Genomic DNA, 13573 nt, shown 5'->3' with positions numbered 1-13573 from the left:
TCCAGATTACTTTCTGATAAGAGATAACAGATTGGCACACTGGGGACAAAATGTACTTATTTCAACATCTCAATTCAATTCAAAGATACTTTATCTGGTTTACTTTTTGTTTTGCGACCTGTATAGATTTATTATATTTCAGTAGTTCCAATAATAAAACAGTTTCTGCAGATTTTCTACCTCCTGTGTGAAACGCTCCTTGGTTCTGTGTGAGCCAGCTATGGTTGGTTTGAATCATGCAAATTTAGCTGATGAGCATGAGAACATAACATGCAAATGAATGGTAGTAAAACGTGTTTTATGAAAAATATTGTCATTTCAACTGCAAATATTTTATTTATTTCTGAGTTTTCAGTGTGAAAGAATAACTTCAGTCAGGTTTTTAGATGGCAACAACAAACCTACTGAATATGGAGGAAAACGCATAAAACACATGGTCTTTAACAGCTTTGTAGCTTTCGGTAGATTTTAATGGAACACAAAAACTTTACTTTTTGACCAATTTAAAATACTATGTTTATTTTTATTTACCAAACTTTCTGGTTTCTGACCCACATTTGCATCTCCTCCTCCTGTTGATCTACTTCAAACACGGACACAAAGTCCAGTCATCACAGGGTTTTTGATTCTATGTTCATCTCTTGTACCAATCATTGTAAAATATTCCATCATCAATCCCTTTCAGGTTTAATTTGTTTACCAGAGGTGATCTCTAACTCTCCACATGGAGCCTGGTGACCCACAGCTCCAGCAGATCACCACATCACGAACATCAACAACCTAAAATTAGTCACAGCTGGATTTTGATATCAAAGTTTCATCCTCATTGTTCACTAATTTTTACTTCATCTCAGTTTGCCTGTATTTATCTTGACACCTGAACTCAGGCTGAACCTCTGATTTATGTTTTCTGAGAGAGGAATAATGTGAGTTTCAGCAGCACTACAGTCATGATGAGTCTGGAGCTAGAATGACTCTGATCTTTCAGCATGTAAAATCGTATTTTAGGTTTACAAACCTAACAAACCTAAGTTCGTCAAAAAAAAGAAGACTGACATTTTTTGAACTGGCTGGTGGTTTCCTTCCTGCTCGCTACCCTGCAGCGGGGCCTCGTGGATCGTGTGGGACGTCTCTGGTTTCCTGAGGGTTAGCAGAAACTTTGTGCTTAGAAATCACAAACAAAGGCGATAAGAGCCTGGGTCAAACTGTAGCTTTAACAGCTTTTATATTTTAAAACATCTTTAAAACCACAAATGGAAGCGACACAGAGAAATGATGAGTGTCCTTTTTTGCAGATTTACAATAAGTTGTAAACAGTTTTAACCAACGTGTAAATGAAATTAAAATATCTTAATCTTCGGTAGAATTCTTGTCGTAATCGTTAAAATAAAACTATTAATTTTCCCAACACTGATGTTCCAGTATGGGGTTGGTGTTATTTAGAAAATTAAATATTTCATTCTTGGCTGAAGAGCTGGATAATCCAGCCTGGATTCGTGTTTCATTTACATCTGATAGATCTTTGTGTGTCACTTCCTCTAACTCTCGTCTCTTTCTCAGTTTGATCCATGTGGACCGTCCACCCATCGTCCCCTCCCTCACCACCAGCTATGCCCACGGCACCTCGTCCATGTCGTTGCTTGGCGATACGGTCGGAGGAGCCCTGCTGAAGTCTGTGGAGCGCTGGCCGGATAAAGAGGCCCTGGTCTTTCTGGAGGACGGTGTCCGCAAAACCTTCGCAGAGTTTCTAAAAGATGTGAGCCATCGGTTTCAATGGGATGATTCTCCAACACTTCAGTGTTAAAGACCAAGTTCACTGAGAAACGTTTTTTTTATTACTTTTGAAATAAGATTGGTCACTCTGAGTTTAACTTGCCGGCTAAATGTAAAAATAGTCTTTTACCCCTATTTCCATCATCTTACCCTAACCAACATCTGGTCAGACAAAGCCACACACATTTATGTGTAAATTATAGCAATCACAGACTCTCACTCATCTTGGCTTGTGATGGGGAAGGCTGTTGTTGATTAATGTCCAGAGAGCAGAGCATCTCAGCTAGTAGAAACTAACTGTTAGCAGTAGCAGCTCCACAATGTGGCAGAACTCCTTCAGTCTTGTGTTACTTGTGGGGATAAAACATCAATGTTGTAGAGCGAACAGTCATTTGTAGAGTTGTGTTAGCCAATCAAAGGTGAGATGAACGAAAACGGGGAAAAAGATTTCAAATCCTGCTGACTTCTGCTCCGGCTCACTTTTCCTTCCTGAAATAGGAGCGCCAGAGCTTTTCTCCCCACAGTGTTCAATTCACAAGGCATTAATCCATAGTAGAGACCACTGCAAATGTATTAAACTAAACAAGTGAACTTGGTTTTGAATGTTGTACAGATCCTGAATCTGCACCTGTTAACCCATGTTGTTGTTGTTGTTGTTGTTGTTATTTTGGTCTCTGAGTCAGAACCAACAGCCTGACTTGCTCACTGGAGACATGCTTTAAATTCATTTCTGTTCCTCATGTTGTCCTCTGAGCCTTTAAAGTAGCTTTGACTTCTGTACAACAGCTTTATTTTGTTTATTCATCCATTTCAACTGCACTCCTGTTAATTAGTAAGATTAAATGAAGAAATTAACAAATCTCCAAGAAGTCCTCCAACTCCTGGTTTTGGATCTCCACTTCCTGCTTCATCAGCTTTGCCATTTGAACCTGAAAGACTTAACGTAAACACAAAGATTAGTGTTTTACAGATGCACTAACAAACTGGCCAATTATTCACTGAATTATAGCTTTTTGAGATAAATCCGAGTCGGCCAAAACCAGCTTCAGCAGGTCAGAGTTGTGCAAAAATCTGTATCGGCCCTTAAAACAGAATCGGTGCATAATTAGGCTTTCTGACGAACTTTACAGAATGGTTCTAATATTGTTTCTCAGTGTCTAAAGAACGTATGGCTAACTTTCATCTCAGACCTTTAGACCTTTGCTAAATGATTGTTTTCACATAGAAATACCCGTTCCAGTTGAGTCAAGCTGGAAAAGCTGACGAGTTGCACCATAACCTCACAACAGTTACTCCTGTCTAAAGAAACACTAAAAGATGTAATTAATAAAACCACAGCAGCTATAATAAATGAGCGTCTTATGGGTAAATCTGTCATTTTGAAGCATTAATGATTTCAAGCGTTTATATTTGTGTGAGTGGTGTTTGTGTATCCTAAAAAGCTGCTCGGATGAGTGTTTCCAGCTGTCACAACCGTCAACATGAGGTGATTCCTCGGGGAGACTAAAGGCGGTTTATTTCCGTGATCTTTAATTCAGACACTTTAGAGTCACGGTGACATAACAAACAAGCTACTTTTAATGTGTTTCTGTGGGTGTGTGCACGCATGTGTGTACTGTAGGTGGACCAGGCTGCTGCTGGACTGCTGGCTCTGGGACTCAGGAAAGGAGACCGGCTAGGCATGTGGGGGCCCAACACCTACGAATGGGTCCTGTTCCAGTTTGCTACAGCTAAAGCAGGCATTATTCTGGTGAGTTGGAGTCCCAGAGGCCACTCATCCAAATGGATGTGGTGCAGAAACGGTCTGTTGTCTGAAGGTCATGGAAGTCGGCACTCTTATCTTAAATCTTGCACAACTGCAGCTTTGAGTCCATGGAAAGATGAGTTTGTTTCAGATGTTTGCTCCATTTCTTCTGTTTATCTCCTTACAGTCTGACTTTTAGTGGATGTCGGCGTCTATTTATTTTATTAATTTATTTGTGGATGTCAGCCTCTTTTTTTATGTGTAAGGAACCATTGAGTACTGCTGGTTTAGCGGTTTTGAACACATTTTGACAATAAGTTAAAGGTGTGGAACACTGAAGAAATATTTTTAATGATTTCTGATTATAAGTAGTTCATTGAAAAAACATTTTTTAAATGATTATTTCTGATTATAATTGGTCACTCTGAGTGTTTCTGGTACGCAGAACATGAAAATAGTCCCCTACACCTATCTCCTGCATTAGCTTCTGATACAAAATAGATGGTTACACTCTAGGATTTGAAAAGCCCGACAGATCTACGTCACACTGTCACTTAACATTCATGGACTCATACATGTTGACTCATGACGGGGGAGGCTGTTTTTGGTTTAGCATCCAGGAAACTGCAGAGAACATCTTGGCTAGTAGAAGCTAACTATTATAATTGGCAACTCCACCACATGGCAGAACTCCTCCAGGCTTGTGTTATTTGGCTTAGGACAGGGAAGGCTGTTGTTGTTTTAGCGTCCAGGAAACGGCATTGAACCTCTCCGCTAGGATAAGCTAACCGTTAGCATGAGCAACTCCACCACACGGCAAAAGCTCCTCCAGGCTTGTTATTTGTGGAGATAAAACATCAATGTTGCAGAGCAAACAGAGTTAGTGGTAGAGTTGTCCGCTGCAGCAGACTTGTCTGTGCTGATCCACGCGCTTCTGGGCTTCCCCCCCCCCTCCCAGAGTATGACTTGCAAGTCCTACCAGATACTGCTGCAAATGTATTGATTAAATGAGCGTTCAACACTTTTAATGGGTTAATAAAATTGACTTTTTTAGGTACTTAAGGGAAAACTACAAGTGTTCTTCATACCTGGAAAAACTAAGAAAGATCAGTGAATAAACCACATTTTTAAAGATGATTTTGCAATGCTTGTTTTCCAGGTGTCTGTGAATCCAGCATACCAATTGCAGGAAGTGGAGTTTGCTCTACGGAAAGTGAGTGATTTTTATAGGAACATTTAAATGTTTTCAGCCCTGATATCACATAATGGCGAGGTGAATCGGCTGCTTTTTTCCCCAGGTTGGTTGTAAAGCTGTGGTGTGCCCCACAGAGTTCAGAACTCAGAAGTACTGCGACATGTTGAGGAAAATCTGTCCTGAAATTGAGTCGTCCACACCAGGAGCCATCAAGAGCGCCAGGTATGACTGCTGGTGCTGAGTGCTGCACATCAAGTAAAAATTAGGATTTACAACTTTTGTATATTTTGTACATTTGTTCTGTGTAATCCTTTTAATTCTTTTCTAAATACAGAGTATAAAATATTTGTTTTTACCCTTTTTTGCTGACAAGTTACAGCTAACGCTGTAGCCTTCCTCAGAGCACTGCCGATGTTGAAAACAAATTTTACACTGTGTTTAGAAGAAAAAAAAACAATGAGGATTTACATATTTGGACTCAGAGTTATTCTGCCAGAGGACGGATTCTTGAAGTCTCAGTTTAGACTAATATTTTTTAAAACATTTTAGAAATCCTCAAAGAGCAAGTCACCCCCAAATCAACTTTTTTTTTGCTGATAAACTACATAAACAAGTGTCTAATTGTGCTGTAGACACGTGTAGTTAATAATTTGGCACTTCAGTGCATCTTAGTTAAAATTTAAATATTCTGCCTAAAACTGGCAGTGTTGTGCCGTTATCAGGTAAAAGCTCTGCACTGTATTTGAATTTAAATCTGCCACCGCTATTGGCTAAGAGGTATGCTATGATGTAAACTGGTACATTATGATGTCACAATGCTGTCGTGAGCCTGTGTGTGCGTGTAGTTGTTAGCGGCCCCGCCCTCTTGGTCTGCCAGGCAACAGCATTTGTTGCATTCTTCAAACATGAAGTGGGAGTGGAGTACGTTTCTTGTAGGGGGTGACTTGCTCTTTAATTATGCTGGCCCTCTCTTGTAATTTTTTATTTGTTTATTTGTTTTCACTTAATTTTGTTATTTAATTTCTCAAGAGACTGAGCAAAGCTGACAAACATTCCTGCACCTTTTTTTATAAAACTAATGTAGAAACTTGCTGAATCCCTGTCTCACCTTACAAGTAGGCCTGCCTTTTATTGTGAAAGGTCTTTCACTGGAAAGCTTTTACCTTTCAGCCTAAAGTGAACCTCATTCAGGCAGCAGTTTTCTTGATGTCGTCCAACAAGTCTAACAGCAGATCATTTATAAAATTACACAATGAAGCAGTGTTTTCTGTCTGGGACTGGGCATATTGGTGTATTCTGAGAAATAATCAAAGCAAAACTCTTACCCTTACATTTTTAAGGACAATGAGCAGGTACACTTAAAATAATAAGTACACAGGAATAGGTAATTATGTGTTTGAGCTACAAATGCAAACAAAGTAAAATGCATCTCAATGTAAGTTAAGACAAACTATAAAGTACTTCATTTGTTTACAGTTTACTATTGCTTACTGTAAGTGTACAGGAATACTAGGTCAGTAAGCAAATTTCTAAGTACTTTTTACATCTGGTATTTGTTACAGTAACTTGTATTTAAGAGCATTTTACTTTGTAAGTATTAAGCCTGTTTCTCACCAAATGTGGAATGGATGTGGTCTGGTTTCCATATGACTTACTCATAGACCAAAAATCAATTAGTCCAATCAGAGAATTCACACCTGCTGCAGTGCAGATCCAGATGCCACATGCAGATTGTCATGAAGTTAAATATCTAGAACAGCTAGACAAGAAGTGAGACATGTTTAGTGAGGGGGTGTATTTCAAAGTAAATCCTGTGTGGCATTGTTTTTGCTGGCATAATTATCTAGTCGTGTGTACTTATTAGGCCCAAGCAGTGAAAGCGATGCAAAGGTTTCTTGTCTTCAAATATTTCCCTTTTTTTTTCTTCCACCAAATAAATTGGCTTTTTGGAGGCCTTAACATATTTAAAAACTCACCAAAGTTTGCACAGTTATAGAATTCGGTGTAAAATATTGTCATTTAAGAGTCCCAGAAAAGTGGCTCGACAGCGCCCCCTTGAAAAAAGAAAAATCATCCTAGACTAAACTTTTTTTTATTGTACAGTTATGGAAATTGGTACATATGTACGACTTGCCTAGATGCACAAAAAGTCAGTTGCACCTATGTCTTAAAATAAACAAGAAGTCGGCCATATTGGATCAAACATGCCATTTTGACCCCGTTTTGGTTGTTTGTCGGGTTCACATTTGATCAAACTCCTCTTATAGATTTTGATTGATCAACTCGAAATTTGGTGAGTTAGCTCATAAGGCAGGAATATGCACACGCTCTTAAAATTGTGAGTTTTTGTGAATCCTGAAGGGGCGGGGCCAGGTCTCAACCTTTGAGCGTTCGCCCAAAAATTATAATCGTCAACAGAAGACAAGTTGGGGTTGCTTGGCATCTATTACTGGGAGTTTATGAAAGAGGGCGGGGGGCTGTGGCGGTGCAGCAAAGTCAGGCGTAATGCTGTGGCTATACGTTTGCCACTCTTTTCCTCTGTTCTCATCAGATCTGTACAAAATTTATTATGAGTGACACTAATCCAACCCCAAACAAAAAGTTTAGCAACATTTTGGTGTACATGGCCGATTTATTTATTAATTTTTTATTTTTATTTTATTTTTTTAATGGTACCCTGCAGGACAATTCAGTCAGCCCCAAGCCATGCGTTGACTGCCAGATTATGAGATTTGGCACATTTATGTAGTGCCTCCTGACCTACAAAAAAGTCTTCTGAAGCCATGCTTCACACCTCACAGGAAGTCGGTCATTTCGGTCCCATGACGCCATTTTCTGTTTTTTTGCACACATTGTATTTGAGCTAACTTGTCCTAGGGATTTTGACCTATAAACTTCAAAATGAAACCTTATACACTTAAGCCATTGAGGATAAAAAACTGACCAAAAGATTTTTCTAAACTCTAATGGTGTGGGTGTGGCACAGCCTCAAATATTGACCTGTCGCCATGCCATGTTTTACTGCCAAAGTTCTGTGTTTGACACCTTTGATTTAATCAGTGTGATTCTCTGACAAATAGCAGAAGAAAATATGGGCAACATGGCATCCAGTTATGACAGGTTTCGAAATAGAGTGTGGATTTGGCGGTGCAACAAAATTAGACTTCCAGCCATGGATTTACATTTTCCTCTCATTTCTTCAATTCTGAACTCATCTGCACAAAATCTGATGTGAGTGTCACTAATCTAATCCAGTCCCTAACATGTATGTGTGTGCTGTGGGTTGCGGCACTTGACCATTGGTGCTGAACTATGAGGGCCGAACAACTCTGCTTGCAGCTTTATTTTTATTTGTTATTGGTTTGCATAGTTTTTTCACACAAGCAGAACTAATCCGATTTTACAGTGTTGAGGAACATGGTGTGAAATTCATGGGACCCAAAACAAACTGGCTGAAAAGCCACAGTAACAATGGCCTAAAAAGGAAAATCTGTCTTTTTTTCTTGGTTTGTTTTGTTCTACCTCAGGACCCTGAATCTGACATAAATAGTATGGTTGTTTGTGTGTTTTATTAGTTAAACAAAGCAACCTGGTTCTTGTTTCAATCTCCTTGTTCTGGGAAAACTGCTATTTAAACCCTGATGTGGTCATTTGTTGCTGCAGCTTTCTTATTTGTCTCAGGACAAAGCTCTTATTCTGAAAACATTTCAACTTCCTGCATTGATCAGAGTTTTATGGCATATTACGTTTTAATATAAACATTTTGCATTTAAAAAAGAAGGAGAAAAGGCCGAGAGGGGACTGAGGCTCACAAACTGTTCTGCGTGCCTGAGAGTTGAACTCCTTATATAAGGTTTCACAGCGGATCATAAACACATTCCAGCTGCTGGCTGCAGAGCGTTAACCATGTATGGATGGATCTGTCTACTTCTTGCAAACATGTTTCTGAACCAACATCTAAAAACTTACTCACAGAATTAAGTAAATCTTACTCGTCTGGATTCCTTTATGCACATTTTATGTACTTTGACTCTTATCTGTATCTGTTTGTCCCCCCCCCCCCCCACACACACACACACACCTCCCCCATAGGCTCCCAGAACTCCGCTCTGTGATCGTTCTGGACAGTCGACAACCGGGAATGTTTCACTTTGAAGACGTGATGCAGGCGGCCAGCAGCCAGTTCACTCAACAGCTGCAGGAGCTGCAGAAGAAGATCTCGTTTGATGAACCGATAAACATCCAGTTCACTTCGGTAACTGTTGGATAATCATGCATCTGCAGGAAAACCTCTAAAAAGAGCCTCATCTGAAGTTTTAACACAAAGGCACAAGGTTATTTAGCTATTGTTTTATTTATGCCATTTTTTATTTTTTTAAGGCACTTAACTGCACAAAATTAAAGGTAGTGCAGTGCCCGAGGATAAACAAAGCCGGGGGGGGGGGGGGGGTCCTTTAGAGGAAACAGTCATGATTAAGAAATGAGCAACACAGTTCATCCCGTTTTCACTGAGTGTGTCCTGCAGACAGATGCTCTTCTACACCCTCTATGCCCCCGTCCCATCCAAAGTAAACAATAGGATCATACAACCTCACGTACCGATGTCTCCATCTGTGGGCTGTCTACTTCTGAAGGGAGTATGAGTGGAACCAGGAAGTAGACTGGGAAACTTCCATGCACTGTTTTCTCAGACCTTGAATCAAGCTGAAAGAAAGATATTGTTGCTTCATTCTGCACAGTACTGATGTAAAAGTAGGGGTGGGCAATATAAACGATATAAGGTAGAAACTATATAAAATTGGGTAATGACAGAGTTTTTGGCTATATCGCAATGTCGCGATAACACATGACGTCACTAAGATGTGCACCCTGCTGACGTTGGGGCAACAGAATGGCAGTGACTGCAAGCATGGAGTAGGTGGAGAAGGAGGTCTATATACCTCAAGTGGCATATATTTGCCACATGAAGATATGTAAAAGCATGTCATTTTGACATATATAAACAGAGGAAAAAATATATCGCAATATATATTGTTACCGCACATGTTTCAGATTATATCGCATTATAGATTTGAGGCCATGTCGCCCAGCCCATGTCGCCCAGCCCTATGTAAAAGCATGACTCAAATGCATCCATCACAGCTACCGGTTCTAGTTTCATCCTCTTTCTCCCTTAAGTCCTTTCACACAAGGTCAGCTTAAGTGGGATTTTCTAATCTTTTTCAGACTTGTATAAGAATCCTTGATTGACCACGAAAGATCAGATTTTCACTAGCAGGTGTACAGAGTAATCATCTGTTTACAGATGTGACATCATCATTAAATGATCAAAATCAGTTTGTGTGGCCATGAACTCGGTAATTTACAGTTGTGTTTTCAGGGAACAACTGGAGCACCGAAGGGAGCCACACTTTCACATCACAACATCATCAACAACGCTTGCTTTGTTGGAAGAAGAATGGGCTATGATTGGAGGGTCAGTATAAAGGACAATGTTTATCTTTTCATATTCAGTTATTCCAAAATGTTCCTTTGTTTAGAAAGGTACATTTATAGACTTAATTTGAAATGTAAAGGAAACGTATTTTATCAAGTTTTATTGTTTCACAAATGACAGACCACGACAAGTGTGTTAGAATTTGATTAAAACCTGAGTTGTAAGTTGCTGGTGTAACGTGATAACCCAGTGGTCCGTAAGATGGATTTCATACTCGATATGCAATTTTAATGTCTTACGGCCCTTAATTAAATGTAAATTACTATTATTACACTGGACCGTCCATCCATCCATTTCCGCTTATGTGAGACCACGTCACAGGGATAACGTTTCCTGGTGGGACACCCAGATATTGCTCTTCCCAGGAGTTCTAAAGGTTCTCCTAGGGAATCCTATAGTGTTCCCAGACCAGAGAGGATACATAATCACTGGTGAGTTCTGGGTCACCTCCGGGGTCTTCTCCCTGTGCCTCATAAGCATCCAGAGGGATGTGATCAGAAGACATCTTAATCAGATGCTTAAACTCCCTCAGCTGAATTCCTGACTCCTCAGCTTGTCTAAGGCTAACCAGGGTTGGACCAGACTGACCAGGAAATGCAGAGCTTTGCCTTTTGGCCCATCTCCTTATTTGGTCAGTCTTGTGCTCCATCTTACCATTACTCAGGAACAAGAAAGAAACCACAGCCCCCTTCAGACAGGCCATGAAAAATGGAAATGTTCGGGACTCTGTCCTTGAGACCTTTGTGCCTGAATACAAACATCCGGATAACCTTTTCTGTAATTAAACCGGACGAAGCCCCTAGTAACAGGACCGGACTTGTCACGGACAGGGTGGCTGCTTCAGACTGGTGAGGTTGAGTTCCGGACAGGGAGGAGGGGGAGGAGGAGGGGGCCGGGGGACGCTGTGCGCACCTAGATGGCTCGCTCCTGTAGCATGCGGCGAACCATGGCAGCGCTTCACACCGCTTCCGTGATTCCTTTATTAACCATTGAGCTTCATCATTCAGGTCTTATGTGTCTTTGTGTGCGGGTACACCCTTCCCAGCCCCTCCCCCACAGACATCTGGAACTTGTCCCTGCTGTGTGAAGGCAGCCGAGAGGACAAGTTCAGGTACAAAAGTGGTGTGTCTGAAAACACAGTTCTGGTTAAAAACCGGACTGAATTGTCCACACATATTCCAGAATGTCAATCTGAAAAGGGCTCAAGACGCCTAATCTCTTTCATGAAGAGGAGGGCAGCAGTGGCTCAGAGGCTAGGAATTAGTCCTGTAAGCAGTGGGTTGCCAGTTCAAACTCAGGCTCCATCCATATCAGTTGTTGTGTTCATGGACAAGACACTTGACCCTCCTTGCCTGCTTGTGGTGGTTGGAGGGACTGAGTGTCTGGTGGCCCAGCCTTGGCTGCTCCACATGGACCTCCTCCTGCAGAGCTCAGATACTGAGGATGGTTTCCTTTGCAGGACGGACAAAAGTAATGAAATCTGCATCTCACATTTGTCATTTAGCCCCAAAATGATTCAACAGATTTTAGTTGCCAACCCCAAACTGTCTTGTATAGATTAGTCATTCTCCAATTATTGCTCTTCTAGATTATTATTTTATTTTGCTCATTTCATATTTTTGCACCAAGTACTGCAGCAATTTCCCAATGTTGTGAACCTGCTCACACATGTGGCAATAAACCCTTCTGATTCCTGCTCTCCTGATGTTTCTTCTGTAGCTGAACACTCGTATCTGTCTGCCGGTGCCTCTGTACCATTGCTTTGGCTCTGTGGGTGGAGGAATCATCATGGCTGTTTATGGCTGCACCCTGGTCTTTCCCTCTGCAGGCTACAATGGAAAGTCCAACCTGGCAGCTCTGGAGAGCGAGAGGTAGAACCAGAAACTATCAGCTCAATGACAGAAATAGTGGAAGGTTTAACTTTTAACTGGCATGTAGGCTACTTTAATCCTGGGCTATTCCTGGTCATCAAGGACCACTTCCTGCATGTTATGTATCCCTGCACCAACACACCTGGTTTGAGTTGATGGGTCTGATTAAATTGAGGATCTGCTCTAGAGGTAATTCAGTGATTGGAGGGCAGTGGCTCTTGAGGACAGGTCTTAACAGCTCTGTTTCTAATTGAAGCATTCATTGAGATTAACTGAGAAAATAAAAAAGATTCCCAAAAGTTTGGAGAAGTTTCAATTAAAAGTGAAATATTTATACCTATTATTAATATAGCTATATTATTGTTGTTGTTGTTGTTATTATTATTTATTTACATCCAGTCATAAACCTCAGTACCCCAAATTATGTCTTAAATGCAAAAAAGTAACCTGTGCTTTTTCTAGTCGGGAAAGTTAAAAGTTTTTAGGTTAGAGCTGTTTTGAAAATGACATGAATTACTCTGAAGTGTACTTTTTAGCTGCAGTCAAATGCCGTCGATTCAAAAGGAAAAAATCAAACTGCTGCTGCCTGTTCTGAGATTTAAAAGTCAAACTGGTAAAAAGCTTAAGATTTTTTTTTCATTCAAGAGAACTTGCATCAGTTTACCTTGGTTAAAATGTATTTTTCCAATATAAATGCTTTTAAAGTTCTTGTTTAAATATCTATCTGTACCCTATAATTAAACATCCACATTATTGAATGATTCTTTTGAAAAGCTTTAACTATGTTTACTAATTTCACAAAAACTCATGCTATACCATGTCCTTCAATCTCAGAATATAATTTACTTTTAATGCAATTTGCAGCAAAAAATACAGTTTTTATATTTATATTATTATATTTTTATATGTCAATAGTTTTTATGGGACTAAAATTGTAATTTTTTTTTCCCCTCAGGTGCACCTTCATCTACGGGACCCCAACCATGTACGTTGACATGCTGGCCCAACCAGATCTGGCTAAATATGACTTATCATCTTTGGAAGGAGGTGAGAAAAACATGCAGAGCCTGTCTCAGTATTTAAGATAATAGTTGGGATTTCTTAATATTTTTTATTTTTTCCATTATTTGGGGTGGATGGATGGACGGATGGTTGGTGTTCTCAGACAAAAACTTAAAGTCACCCTTTGGGAGACCATAGGTTTTAAACCATGGGCTGGGGTCTGTCATAAACAAAACAGTCAATCCATAAATCCAGTGTGGGCTAGACTTTTAGGTCCATGCATGTGAATGTTTACGGTTTTAAAAGCAAAATAAAGATCCTTAAATAAAATCCCTCCTGTTTATTATTTGACTTGTTTTTATTTGTCTTTGCAGGCATCATGGCTGGCTCTCCGTGCCCTGCAGAGCTTGTGAACAAGGTTGTGTCTTTAATGGGCATCAAAGGGTTAACGGTGAGTACATCCTTTTGTGACTTAAAGCAGTTCAAATTTT

At 40.1% G+C, this 13573-nt stretch overlaps 1 protein-coding gene across 1 annotated transcript in view; it reads left to right on the top strand.

Annotated features, from left to right (window-relative positions):
* The window catches only part of acsf2 (acyl-CoA synthetase family member 2), a 32706-nt gene that overhangs the window by 1124 nt on the left and 18009 nt on the right, over positions 1–13573 (top strand). Inside the window, exons 2-10 of the mRNA XM_015962452.3 lie at positions 1561–1756; positions 3395–3523; positions 4677–4730; positions 4816–4934; positions 8805–8967; positions 10093–10188; positions 11929–12080; positions 13036–13127; positions 13457–13533. Of these exons, the coding sequence (XP_015817938.3) occupies positions 1561–1756; positions 3395–3523; positions 4677–4730; positions 4816–4934; positions 8805–8967; positions 10093–10188; positions 11929–12080; positions 13036–13127; positions 13457–13533 (1078 nt within the window). The remainder of the gene's footprint in view (positions 1–1560; positions 1757–3394; positions 3524–4676; positions 4731–4815; positions 4935–8804; positions 8968–10092; positions 10189–11928; positions 12081–13035; positions 13128–13456; positions 13534–13573) is intronic.

Source organism: Nothobranchius furzeri, chromosome 16 (genome assembly GCF_043380555.1).
Source record: "Nothobranchius furzeri strain GRZ-AD chromosome 16, NfurGRZ-RIMD1, whole genome shotgun sequence".
NCBI lineage: Eukaryota > Metazoa > Chordata > Actinopteri > Cyprinodontiformes > Nothobranchiidae > Nothobranchius > Nothobranchius furzeri.
The sequence above is the reverse complement of the archived record's forward strand: the minus strand, read 5'-3'. Positions and strand labels throughout refer to the sequence as shown.